We start from the raw sequence: 13,589 nt of genomic DNA, 5'->3' as shown, positions 1-13,589 counted from the left end.
GCTCCTAAATAATATTTACCACTCACAACACAACTGACCACACTGTGCCCCCCATAACAAAAGCCATACTGTGCCCTCTCCATAAATCAAATATTACATTGCGACTCCTCAGTACTGTATATTACATGCACACCCCTGAGTAAATAATATGATACACCTAATAAGTTAAATTGAACATCATTCCCTTTCATAATATATCATTCCCAATTAATCTTTTCATCCAAACAGTCTTACAGTGCTCCTACTTATTAATAATGTTTTATATAATGCTCTCCTTAATTATTATTCTTATATTTAGTGCCCCTCTTATGAAATATTTTATAAAAAAAAGTCCTAATAAAAACTCCTATTCGGCATATATTGGCACAGTACTACTACTCCTATCCTGTATATATGGATACAGCACAGTACTACTACTCCTATCCTGTATATATATGGGCACAGCACAGTACTACTACTCCTATCCTGTATATATGGGCACAGCACAGTACTACTACTCCTATCCTGTATATATGGGGACAGCACACTACTACTACTCCTATCCTGTATATATGGGCACAGCACAGTACTACTACTCCTATCCTGTATATATGGGCACAGCACAGTACTACTACTCCTATCCTGTATATATAAGCACAGCACAGTACTACTACTCATATCCTGTATATATGGGCACAGCACAGTACTACTACTCCTATCCTGTATATATGGGCACAGCACAGTGATACTACTTCTATCCTGTATATATGGGCACAGCTCAGTACTACTACCCCTATCCTGTATATATATGAGCACAGCACCACTACTCCCATCCTGTATATATAGGCACAGCACAGTACTACTACTCCTATCCTGTATATATGGGCACAGCACAGTACTACTACTCCTATCCTGTATTATATATGGGCACAGCACAGTACTACTACTCCTATCCTGTATTATATATGGGCACAGCACAGTACTACTACTCCTATCCTGTATTATATATGGGCACAGCACAGTACTACTACTCCTATCCTGTATTATATATGGGCACAGCACAGTACTACTACTCCTATCCTGTATTATATATGGGCACAGCACAGTACTACTACTCCTATCCTGTATTATATATGGGCACAGCACAGTACTACTACTCCTATCCTGTATATATGGGCGCAGCACAGTACTACTACTCCTATCCTGTATGTATGGCACAGCATAGTACTACCACTTCTATCCTGTATTTTTGGGCACAGCACATTACTACTACTCCTATCCTGTATGTATGGGCACATAATAGTACTACTACTCCTATCCTGTATATATGGGCACAGCACAGTACTACTATTCCTATCCTGTATATATGGGCACAGCACAGTACTACTACTCCTATCCTGTATATATGGGTAGAGCACAGAACTACTACTCCTATCCTGTATATATGGGCACAGCACAATACTACTACCCCTATCCTTTATATATGGGCACCACACAGTACTACTACTCCTATCCTGTATGGGCACAGCACAGTACTACTACTCCTATCCTGTATATATGGGCACAGCACAGTACTACTACTCCTATCCTGTATATATGGGTAGAGCACAGAACTACTACTCCTATCCTGTATATATGGGGACAGCACAGTACTACTACTCCTATCCTGTATATATGGGCACAGCACAGTACTACTACTCCTATCCTGTATATATGTGCAATAACAACCCCCCCCCCCCCTTATTACATATTTGCCCCCTTACTATACTGTATATTTCCTCTAGTGGCCATTAATTATATATTCTGGCAACCAGTCCCATTTTAGCAAATAGTCTTCTAGTGCCCCCTTGGAGTCCCTTATTATATGTTGTCCCTTACTACTGTGGCCCCCTATGATATATTTGGTCTAGTAGAGGAAAATAATAAAATTCACTTACCTGTCGCAGCGCTCCCACGTCCTCCGCGCCTCTTCTCCCTGCAGCAGAGGAACTGTGAAGAACAAGGCGCGCGGCAGCGTGATTGCACCATCACGCTGCCGCGCATCAGAGGTCATAGTGCGACGCGGGCCAGGTAAAAGAAGAGGCCGCGTCGCACACGCACAGCAATGGCCGCGCAATTACTTCAAAGGTGGTACTCGAGTGGCCGCTTATGGCCGCATCGAGTACCACTGCTGTTACTCACTGGCAGGGGCCTCAGCAGGGGATGGAGGCCCCTACCGCAGCGGAGATATCGGGGGCATACTGTGGGCCAGCGCGACCTTGCTGGCAGGGCCCCCCGATGGGGATGGCGGCCCCTGCCGCAGCAGAGGTATCAAGGGCCTACCGGAGGATCCTCCGGTCCTCCGGTGGGCCAGTCCGACCCTGCCAGTAACTCATTGGGGCAGATTTACTTACCCGGTCCATTCGCGATCCAGCGGCACCTTCTCTGCGTTGGATTCGGGTCTTCCGGCGATTCACTAAGGCAGTTCCTCCGACGTCCACCAGGTGTCGCTGCTGCGCTGAAGTCCGCCGAGGTCCGCCGGAATGCACGAGCCTATACCTGGTGAAGGTAAGCGCGTGTCCAGCGACACTTTTTTTTTTAAAATGTGGCGGTTTCTCCGAATCCGTCGGGTTTACGTTCGGCCACGCCCCCCGATTTCCGTCGCGTGCATGCCAGCACCGATGCGCCACAATCCGATCACGTGCGCCAAAATCCCGGGGCAATTCAGGAAAAATCAACGCAAATCGGAAATATTCGGGTAACACGTCGGGAAAACGCGAATCGGGCCCTTAGTAAATGACCCCCAGTATATTTTAGACAATGCAGCAATTTTGAGACCTGATGATCATGGATTAGAAGCTGATGAAATGCTGAATAAGGTAAGTTGTGGTTTTCTATGCTTGTTGCTGGTGTCATGTTTTTTTTGGATATTACAGGAACAGATGGGTGAGAACATTTTTAGGGCTTTGATTTTGTAATTTGGTGAATTTAAGCAATAGGGTGCGGCCACTATAAGTGCTTAGGGCGGCATAAAAACATAGGGTACAGCCCAGATTCTAAGTATATATAGGGAAGTGCTTATATACTGCAATTACCATACACACAGCAGAAGATCTCCCTGGCAAGAGAGGACATGGTATGATCCATCTCCATTGCGTCCTGCAGTAGATATAATGCTCTCTGTCAATACTATTGTATACAGTGTATTATATATAATGTGTATAATTTCCAGTATAATACAGAGATACATGTGATTGTGTTTTGTAGATGAAGGGTCTCGTCAGTTTCTTTTTCCTATTGGCTGGATGTCATCAAGCGGCAGGAGGTAGGTGACTTCTATCACTTCCATGTCTTCTGTAATATAGTGCAGTATTATATATGATATAGTATATGATAAAGCAGGGCTGAGTTCTCTGCAGGTAATTTGTGGTTATTAAATTGGAGATTTGGAATTGTGGGGGCATAGGTGAGAACATTTATAACTAGATCCAGAAGAATGACTGGTTGGCCCATCATGGTGCAAAGATTGTAGGATTGTCTTGAAAAAAGTACTACACAGTAACAATGTAGAAGAGCCCAGAGGTCTGGATTATGGAAGGTACCTGGTGTCGGCGCTCATGAAAGGACTGCTCTGCGCTCACCAAGGGAGAGGAAATAGCTCTAAAAACCCCTGTACTCTGTATGTAACAAGGGGCTGCAGTGTGGATCTACACTGCAGCCCCTTGTTACATACAGAGTACAGGGGTTTTTAGAGCTATTTCCTCTCCCTTGGTGAGCGCAGAGCAGTCCTTTCATGAGCGCCGACACCAGGTACCTTCCATAATCCAGACCTCTGGGCTCTTCTACATATCACCACAGCGTTGTCTGAATCCTTGGAGCAGATAACCGTGAGGAAGGAGGAACCGGCAAGCCACATAGGACAACTCTACATATAAGCGCTAACATTAGCGCTACAAGGTGAGCGCATGATACTTACCCTATACACCTGTATTCTCTGCATTAACCTACTACACTAGGAAAGCGCCTGTTTGTTCCTCTCTCCCTTCCTTTTCCCTTCTTCCATTGAATGACCCTGGTTTTTTCGGGGGCACCATACGGAGGGATTCCAGCATTTTTACACAGTAACAATGCTTCCATTGCTAATTGTTATACCAATACAGAAATCACAATCAGATCAATATTTGGTGGGACCACCCTGTGACTTCAACAGAACATCAATTCTTCTAGGTAGACAATAGATAGGTAGCCCCAGCAGATGCCCCCTTGTAAATAGGTAGCCCCAGCACATGATCCCTAGTAGATAGGTAGCCCCAGCAGATGCCCCCTTGTAAATAGGTAGCCCCAGCACGTGATCCCTAGTAGATAGGTAGCCCCAGCAGATGCCCCCTTGTAAATAGGTAGCCCCAGCACGTGATCCCTAGTAGATAGGTAGCCCCAGCACATGCCCCCGTGTAAATAGGTAGCCCCAGCACATGATCCCTAGTAGATAGGTAGCCCCAGCAGATGCCCCCTTGTAAATAGGTAGCCCCAGCACGTGATCCCTAGTAGATAGGTAGCCCCAGCAGATGCCCCCTTGTAAATAGGTAGCCCCAGCACGTGATCCCTAGTAGATAGGTAGCCCCAGCAGATGCCCCCTTGTAAATAGGTAGCCCCAGCACGTGATCCCTAGTAGATAGGTAGCCCCAGCACATGCCCCCGTGTAAATAGGTAGCCCCAGCACGTGATCCCTAATAGATAGGTAGCCACAGCACATGCCCCCTTGTAAATAGGTAGCCCCAGCACGTGATCCCTATTAGATAGGTAGCCCCAGCACATGCCCCCTAGAAGAAAGGTAGCCCCAGCACATGCCCCAGTAGATATGGATATGAATATATGAATACTCACCTACCTGCGCTTCTGGCAACCAGCTCCTTGTTGCTCCTGTGCTTTTCTCTATGACCCAGGTGGCAGTGCAATCGCTTAGGGGGAAGAGTGGATGCTGCCGTCCACTCCTTTCTATGACCCTGGGACCATCGCCTAAGCGACAATGGCAGTAGCATCCCAATTGCTCAAAGGAAGTAGACAGAGGTAATATGGCTGCCTGCATCCAGTGATCGACACTCTGTGTGTCTTAGATGCACACAGCACCAATTTCTATTTTTTAAACATCTGTTTGTGAGCCAGAGACAGACATCAAAAGTGTCACATCGGCTCCCGAGCCACAGGTTCCCTACATCTGGCTTAGATCCTTCTCCTTTTGGCTCACATGGCTTGTATCCTCTCCTGTATATAACCCCCTCACATGGCTTGTATCCTCTCCTGTATATAACCCCCTCACATGGCTTGTGTCCTATCCTGTATATAACCCCTCACATGGCTTGTATCCTCTCGTGTATATAACCCCCTCACATGGCTTGTATCCTCTCCTGTATATAACCCCCTCACATGGCTTGTATCCTCTCCTGTATATAACCCCCTCACATGGCTTGTATCCTCTCCTGTATATAACCCCCTCACATGGCTTGTATCCTCTCCTGTATATAACCCCCTCACATGGCTTGTATCCTCTCCTGTATATAACCCCCTCACATGGCTTGTGTCCTCTCCTGTATATAACCCCTCACATGGCTTGCATCCTCTCCTGTATATAAACCCCTCACATGGCTTATATCCTCTCCTGTATATAACCCCCTCACATGGCTTGTATCCACTCCTGTATATAACCCCCTCACATGGCTTGTATCCTCTCCTGTATATAACCACTCACATGGCTTGTATCCTCTCCTGTATATAACCCCTCACATGGCTTGTGTCCTCTCCTGTATATAACCCCCTCACATGGCTTGTGTCCTCTCCTGTATATAACCCCCTCACATGGCTTGTGTCCTCTCCTGTATATAACCCCCTCACATGGCTTGTGTCCTCTCCTGTATATAACCCCCTCACATGGCTTGTGTCCTCTCCTGTATATAACCCCCTCACATGGCTTGTATCCTCTCCTGTATATAACCCCCTCACATGGCTTGTATCGTCTCCTGTATATAACCCCCTCACATGGCTTCTATCCTCTCCTGTATATAACCCCTCACATGGCTTGTGTCCATGTGGATTTGCAATTTGATTGAAGATACAAGTTTGCAGAGACATATTTGTTAAGTCCCCTTCAGCGTATACTTCATTAGATAACATCAGGACAATTCCAGAGTCCAGACAAAACTGTCCTTATGACCCTGATGAAGAAGGCTGATGGCCTATGAAATGCATTGGAGGACTTTTTGTACCTCTGGACAATTCGTAGTACGGTGATGCCACCGACCAGGGTTCTCTCCAATCACTTGTTTTACCTCTCTCTACCTACCACCACGTGCCACCAGGACCTTGATAATTGAAGTTTAGAAGAGGGGTTGTCTTAGCAAACATGTTGATTCACAGCTTCATAGACTACATCCGCATATGGCAACGAGATCTCCTTTCCCTTTTTTCACTATATCCATTGGTATTGTCCCCTTGAAACTTTTTTTTCCTACAGCCAATATTTGTAGTTATACAATGGATGTTTAAGGTTGCTCCTACCATATATTATTACCATGTGTGCCAGAGGATAAGTACAACATTTATTTTTTAAGGGGGCCTCTACTATGGACATTTTAATAATGAGGATCTCTGCTGGACATTTTATTATTAAGGGGGCTCTGCTGGACATTTTATTAATAAGGTGGTTCTCCTGGACATTTTATTAACTGGAGGGGCTTCTGTGGACATTTTATTAATGAGGGGGAACTACTGGATATTTCATTCATGAGGAAAGACTATTGGACATTTCATTAATAATGGGGCTGCCTTTGGCTTATACTCAAGCTAATATGTTTGTTCCAGTATGTTTGTGGTAAAATTGAGTGCCTAGCCTTATACTCGAATCGGCTTATACTTGAGAATTTATATACTTGAGAATTACAGTCTAATAACATCCAGTGACTCACAGATGATGCTACCTCTAGTCTGACGGTATTCATTCATTCGTCTTCATTCCCTTTCCCATTTCTTCAAAACTCCTTAAGCTGTATGTTTTTGATTCACTTCTACATCATCCTCCTACTTACATTAAAACTATACTTCACATAAGTTCTTCAGGAGAAAATTGCATGCCGCACCAGGTGTGGATAAAACCATGAAAAACTTTTATTCCAAGAACTTCTTAAAATAACAAGGAAGGTATACATGAAAAAAGACGGAGCATCCTGTTTGATAGAGAGTGCATATGCTGACAAATGGCCTACGCGTTTCGGGCGTACACGACGCCCTTACTCACAGCCATGAGTAAGGGCGTCGTGTACGCCCGAAACACGTAGGCCATTTGTCAGCATATGCACTCTCTATCAAACAGGATGCTCCGTCTTTTTTCATGTATACCTTCCTTGTTATTTTAAGAAGTTCTTGGAATAAAAGTTTTTCATGGTTTTATCCACACCTGGTGCGGCATGCAATTTTCTCCTGCTGAACTTCTATTCAATCCTCGTGGTCCCAGAGTAGCAGCCAGCACAGCGAATTGTCATCAGACGGTGAGCGGAAAATGTTATCTTTTCTTTGTTTTTATACTTCACATAAACCTCCTATCCTATTTTTGTATGTAACCATACTTCCATTTCCCACATTAGTGATGCCCGAGCCACTCCCATATGTATAGGTTATAGAGCTCCATTAAATGTTTTTGTCCTTTTTTGGCATCAAATCAGAAAAAGTATTCAGAACACAAATGTTTGTTACAAAAAATATGCGCCCCTCTTAAAGTACAAGTGCCCCATAGGGCTCTTATATAGTGATGGTGAGACTTCAGGACTCCAAAACAATTAAAGTGTCAGTGCTTCTGACACAGTGCCTCTTCATCTTCATTGTCAAATACACAAAACAATGCCCATGCCCTCCGTATAAAGACAGTGCCCCTTCAATGACCCACATACAAATACAGCATCTGCCCATCGATACAGTGCCACCTCAATGACCTACAATTACATGCCCCCTCTGCAGATACAGTGCCATCTTAGTGCACCCAGACACAAATACAGTACTCTTAGCCAATATCGTCAACTCTTAGGAAATAACCCCCCCAAAACCACAGTATCTTCATTACGGGAATGCCCTATGGCTATCGACCTCCTCCAGATTGTGGTCTGCTCATCTGGGACATAAATAACAGTCTGCAACCTATGAAATTTTAAATTCTTACCTTCCCGGTCAACCTCCCTTAGTATTTAGCTATGTGCATCCTCAAGGATGTAATTTGACTGCAATTGGAAGATCGATGGCTTTCATAAGAAGACGTAAATGAGGTTGACAATATTAATAAAGATGTTGATTATGAGGTCTGTTAACATAATGTTTTTTCCCTACAGCAGTAAATACTAAAACCATCCTGCTTTTCCCCGAGGCAACAAGCACAAACTACGTGTCTCTGAAGCCAACAGAGAAAGTATTGCACCAAATCACAGTATGTCTTCGCTCCTACACTGACCTCACCCGAGAGCATTCCCTTTTTTCTCTCGCTACCCCTAACAAGGACAACGCCTTCCTTATTTACTTCAGTCCCCCAAACAATATTTCTATCTCCATAAATAATGAAGATATTTTCATCAAGGTGGATCCTGATGTTTATTACTGGAAAAAAACCTGTGTCACTTGGGACTCTACTAATGGACTCCTCCAACTGTGGATCAACAACAAGCGTTACCCTAGAAGAGTAACCAAGACCAGATCTCCCATAGGACCTCAGATGAGTGTTGTCCTTGGGCAGGAGCAGGACTCATACGGTGGTGGGTTTGACATTAATCAGTCCTTCTTAGGGGAAATGTGTGACGTCAACATGTGGGATAGCGTTCTCCCCGAAACATCTGTAAGGGTCATTTTAACTGATCAATTTTCTCTAACTGGAAATATCTACAATTGGAACGATGAGAATTTCCAAGTCCATGGCCCCATTCTTGTCTTGAAGGACCAGTACATTTAATTATGAAAAAGAGTGAATTTCAGCCTTTTCTATTACTTCACCAAATCACCAAAGATCACCTGAAGGAACTATTCTGATTCCATGTCTTCGTGGTATAGTTCCTGTAAAATCTACATCACTTCTACTAGGTTTACTTACACATAGATTTTAAGACACTCTTCTGGGAGGTTGTTCTAAACATCTCATAGAACTTAGCCCTCGAGCAGCCACGTGAGCATGCACCACTCTTTATGTGTTAACTCTAAATAAGACCTTTGATTCCTTTACCCTATCCTTCTGCTTAATAAATTTGATGTTACAGCCTTGCCTCTGATCTCATTTTTACCCATCACAGATATTTTCAAGTCCATACTTGGACTTGTCCAAAAAAATCACTTGTGGAAACAAGAATACATAAGGGGCCGTAAGTTGTATTTAGTTTTATACTGGTGTTGTTGCGTTTTCTAATAATGTCCTGTCTTCAGAATTCGCCATCAGTATCTGACTTCATTATTTTTACCTTGTAATCAAATAACCAACAAAGGCGATCCACCATATTTCAGATCATGATGGCAGATAACGATAATGATAGGCCTGGACAACCTCTTTGACCTTCACAAAGGCTTATTTATTGTATACCTCTTTGTTGAAGACTAATGTGCAAAATTTAGCCAACATTTATACTAGTGACAAAGTTCTCTAATTCACTCTTATTAACAAAAATCCAGCATTTCACAGATATAAGTCCAACCGGTCTCCATCAGTCCTGGTGTACATAATTTTATTTGCCCCGGGATCTGACTATAAATCAGAAGTGTAGGGTAAGGAAGGACATATTGTCCTCCTGTCTGAAGCTGCACTGAGCTCCTCTCAGCCTCTAGCCCCCACCCTTACATTCCAGGACGAGCTCACACAGACACAGACTTCCTGCCGGCAAGTGGCGTGAGAAGAGTAAATTTACAAGCTACAGACAGATAAGGTCTTTATCCAGGAGAGGGATGCATATAGCAGAGCTGATCATGTATGTTAGACCGTGAGAGTCATTGGGGCACATTTACTTACCTGTCCCTGCGCGATCTCCAAGGTGCATTGTCCGACGATCCTGCACAGCTGCCGCTATTCCCTAAAATCATGCACCCGATATCCTGCATGTGTCGCTTCCCTGCTCAGGGCCGCCAGAGTTCAACTTCTTCCTGGTGCATGTAAGTGCTTGGTATTGGGACACAATTTAAATGTTAAATCCCACGTTTTTTCCTAATCAGTCGGATCGTCTGACAGCCCGCCCCCTGATTTGTGTCGTGTGAAAGCTGGAGCAATTGCGACACAATCTGATCGTGTGTGCAATATAATCCTGGCGCGATCCCCGAAAAGTCAAAAAACCTGACGAAAATGCGGCTGCAGGGCTCTCAGTAAATAAAACCCATTGGGGCAGATTTACTTACCCGGTCCATTCGCGATCCCGCGGCGCGTTCTCTGCGGTGGATTAGGGTCTTCCGGCGATTCACTAAGGCAGTTCCTCCAACGTCGGGTGTCGCTGCTGCGCTGAATGCACTGGAGTTCACCAAGCCGCGCCGAGTGAAGGTAAGCGCGTGTCCCACGACACTTTTTTAAAAAAATGCGGCGGTTTTTCCGAATCCGTCAGGTTTTTTCGTTCGGCCAGGCCCCCCGATTTCCGCCGCGTGCATGACGGCGGCGATGTGCCACAATCAAATCGCGTGCGCCAAAATCCCGGGGCAATTCAGGAAAAATCGGCGCAATCGGAAATATTCGGATAACACGTCGGGGAAACGTGAATCGGGCCCTTAGTAAATGACCCCCATTGTGTGTTATATGCATCTCATGGATTGAAAACTTTATCAAAAGTCACTAAGACACCACCCAAAGCTTTGTACACCAAAGTATGAAAAAGTTATTAGCTCCAGAAGATGGCAATATAAATTGTCTTTTTTTTCTGTACAGGAGGTTTTAATTTTTGTAAATGTATGCAAACATTAAAAAACCTGTACAAATTTGCTATCCCCATAATCGTACAGACCCAAAGAATAAAGTAGACATGTGATTCAGGGCGCAGAGTGAAAGCCGTAAAAATCCAAGTCCACAAGAATACGGCGCGAATGGGTTTTTTTTCACCATTTTCACAGCATTTGGAATTTTTTTCCCGCTTCCCAGTACACGGCATGGAATATTAAATACCGTCACTATGAAGTGCAATGTTTTACACAGAAAAAAAGCCCTCACAGAGCTATTTACGTTTTTGAAGGTGGGGAGTGAAAAATGAAAATGTATTAAAAATTAAAACATCATATTAAAAATTAATATATCATAATCTATGACAGTGGTGGCGAACCTATGGCACGTGTGCCAGAGGTGGCACTCGGAGCCCTCTCTGTTGGTACCCAGGCCTTCAACCCAGCACAGAGTTCACCTTACAGATTTCATTACCTCCTCCGGCAGTCTCATGCAGCCCGGGACATGCCACACTCTGCAACATTTTAAAGCAACATATCCTTAGCTCCATTGGACCACAGGTGTGGTTTGGAGTTGTGGAAAGAGCTGTAATATCATTACAGATCCTGCTCCTGACCCTACTATTCTTCATGTTCAGGGGACCATGGATGGACCATGCAGTAACAATCCTTCTTTCTACTGTATTCATGTCCTTGGGATCCCGATACGATTGAAAACTGTATCAGAGCAAGGACCAATAATTAACTACTTAAATTGCCATTTTGGCCCTTTGCAATGTATATGTTGGTTTTCTTTGTTGTTTGATAGGTTCCCCATCACTGCTATAGACTATTGATTGTGGTCTGTTGGGCTGCACACATGAAGTGCAGGTAGCCTGACACCGTATGCACCAGAATCTTTTGGTGGGCCCAGGTTATAACATATTACAGAACTCCAGAGGTAAAGTATAAGATCTAACTTGGAAACTAATAGAGTCTATTAAGTGGGGGATGATGATGTGTGGGACCCCAGAAAATTGTTATTTGGTGGGCCAAAGGATCTCCAGTCTAATTGTAGCTGGTTGTCTAATTTTGTCAGAGACACTATGGGGGTCATTTACTAAGGGCCCGATTCGCGTTTTCCCGACGTGTTACCCGAATATTTCCGATTTGCGCCGATTTTCCATGAACTGCCCCAGGTTTTTGGCGCGATCGGATTTTGGCGCATCGGCGCTGGCATGCACGCGACGGAAATCGGGGGGGCGTGGCCGAACGAAAACCCGACGGATTCGGAAAAACCGCCGCATTTAAAAACCAAAAATGTGTCGCGGAGCTTGCACTTACCTTCACTCAGCCGGGCTCGGTGTATTCCAGTGCGTTCCGATGCTTTTCAGCACAGCAGCGACATATGGTGGACAGCGGAGGAACTACCTTAGTGAATCCCGGCCGGACCCGAATCCACCGCAGAGAAGGCGCCGCTGGATCGCGAATGGGCCGGGTAAGTAAATCTGCCCCAATATAGAAATTGTCAGTAATATCTACAGGCTTCTCAGGAGCAGTGTGAGTGTTGACAGAAAACTGTCCCTTGGTATTGGGGGGAGGGGAACAATGGTAGATCTTCATATAGATGATATGGGCGAGCGAGGTCATATATGAAGATGTCCAGAGTGGTTGCAGCTTAGTCTCTAATGGCTTCAACTTAAAAAAAAACTTTATTCCTACCTTTGGCTTCTTCTCCCCGGGGCCCCATCGCCTCCTCTTCCTGCACACGCGCAGACACTTTGATGCGGTGCTGTCGCGGCCACGTGACATCATAGTGTGTGTGCGAGAGGGCAGGAAGAGAACAAGACCAAGGCGTGGGGAGAAGAAGTCGAAGGTAAGTATAGCGGGTTGTTCTTTTTTTAACCCCTTAAGGACGCAGGGTTTTTCCGCTCATTTCTCACTTTCCAACTTCAAAAATCCATAACTTTTTCATGTTTCCGTGTACAGACCTGTGTGAGGGCTTATTTTGTGTGTAACAAATTTTACTTTCCCGTAATGTTATTTATTTTAACATGCCGTGTACTGCGAAGCTGAAAAACAATTCCAAATGTGGAAAAATTGAAAAAAACCGCACTTCACGTTCTTGTGGGCTCAGTTTTTTCGACTTTGACTGTGCACTCAAAATAACACATCTGCTTTATTCTTTGGTGCGATCACGGTGATACCAAATTTATATAGGTTTTATTGTGTTTTAATACATTTTAAAAAATTAAACGAATGTGTACAAAAAAGAAAAAAAATTTTTTGCCATTTTCTGACGCTAATAACTTTTTCATACTTTGGCGCACGGAGATGTGTGAGGGGTAATTTTTTGCGAAATGAGGCGACGTTTTCATTGCTACCATTTTGAGGTCTGTGCGACATTTTGATCATTTTTTTTTTCATTTTTTATGTGATGTAAAAAGGTGTAAAAGTCGCATTTCGGACATTTGGGCGCCATTTCCCGCCTCGGAGGTCACCGCCGGCCGTAACCGTTTTTATATTTTGATAGATTATATTTTGATTGATAGATTTTGGGACGCGGCAATACCTAATGTGTCTGCGATTTTTACTGTTTATTATGTTTTATATCAGTTCTAGGGAAAGGGGGGTGATTAGAATTTTTAATATTTTATTATTTTTTATTACTTTTTTTTTCCTTTTTTTTCCCACTATTGCTTAGACCATCTAGGGTACATTAACCC

General features: G+C 44.2%; 1 protein-coding gene across 2 annotated transcripts; it reads left to right on the top strand.

Moving 5' to 3' along the window:
- Positions 1-3,010: 3,010 nt before the first annotated feature.
- Positions 3,011-9,238, top strand: LOC140069431 (jeltraxin-like). Of its 2 annotated transcripts, none has more exons than XM_072115128.1 (3): positions 3,011-3,094; positions 3,226-3,283; positions 8,328-9,238. In XM_072115128.1, the coding sequence occupies exons 1-3, from the start codon at positions 3,092-3,094 to the stop codon at positions 8,936-8,938; spliced, it is 672 nt and encodes a 223-aa protein (XP_071971229.1). In that variant the 5' UTR covers positions 3,011-3,091; the 3' UTR covers positions 8,939-9,238. The 2 variants fall into 2 exon arrangements, with proteins under 2 accessions (XP_071971229.1, XP_071971230.1); XM_072115129.1 differs by having other exon boundaries at positions 3,025-3,094; positions 8,331-9,238.
- The last annotated feature ends 4,351 nt before the right edge of the window (positions 9,239-13,589 follow it).

This window comes from Engystomops pustulosus, chromosome 7 (assembly GCF_040894005.1).
Source record: "Engystomops pustulosus chromosome 7, aEngPut4.maternal, whole genome shotgun sequence".
NCBI lineage: Eukaryota > Metazoa > Chordata > Amphibia > Anura > Leptodactylidae > Engystomops > Engystomops pustulosus.
This window is presented reverse-complemented; position numbering and strand designations above follow the sequence as displayed.

Excerpts from the sequence above, each read along its gene's own strand:
- LOC140069431 (XM_072115128.1), top strand. Across the intron at positions 3,284-8,327 it reads ATGTCATCAAGCGGCAGGAG|CAGTAAATACTAAAACCATC; the intron begins GTAGGTGACTTC and ends TTTTCCCTACAG.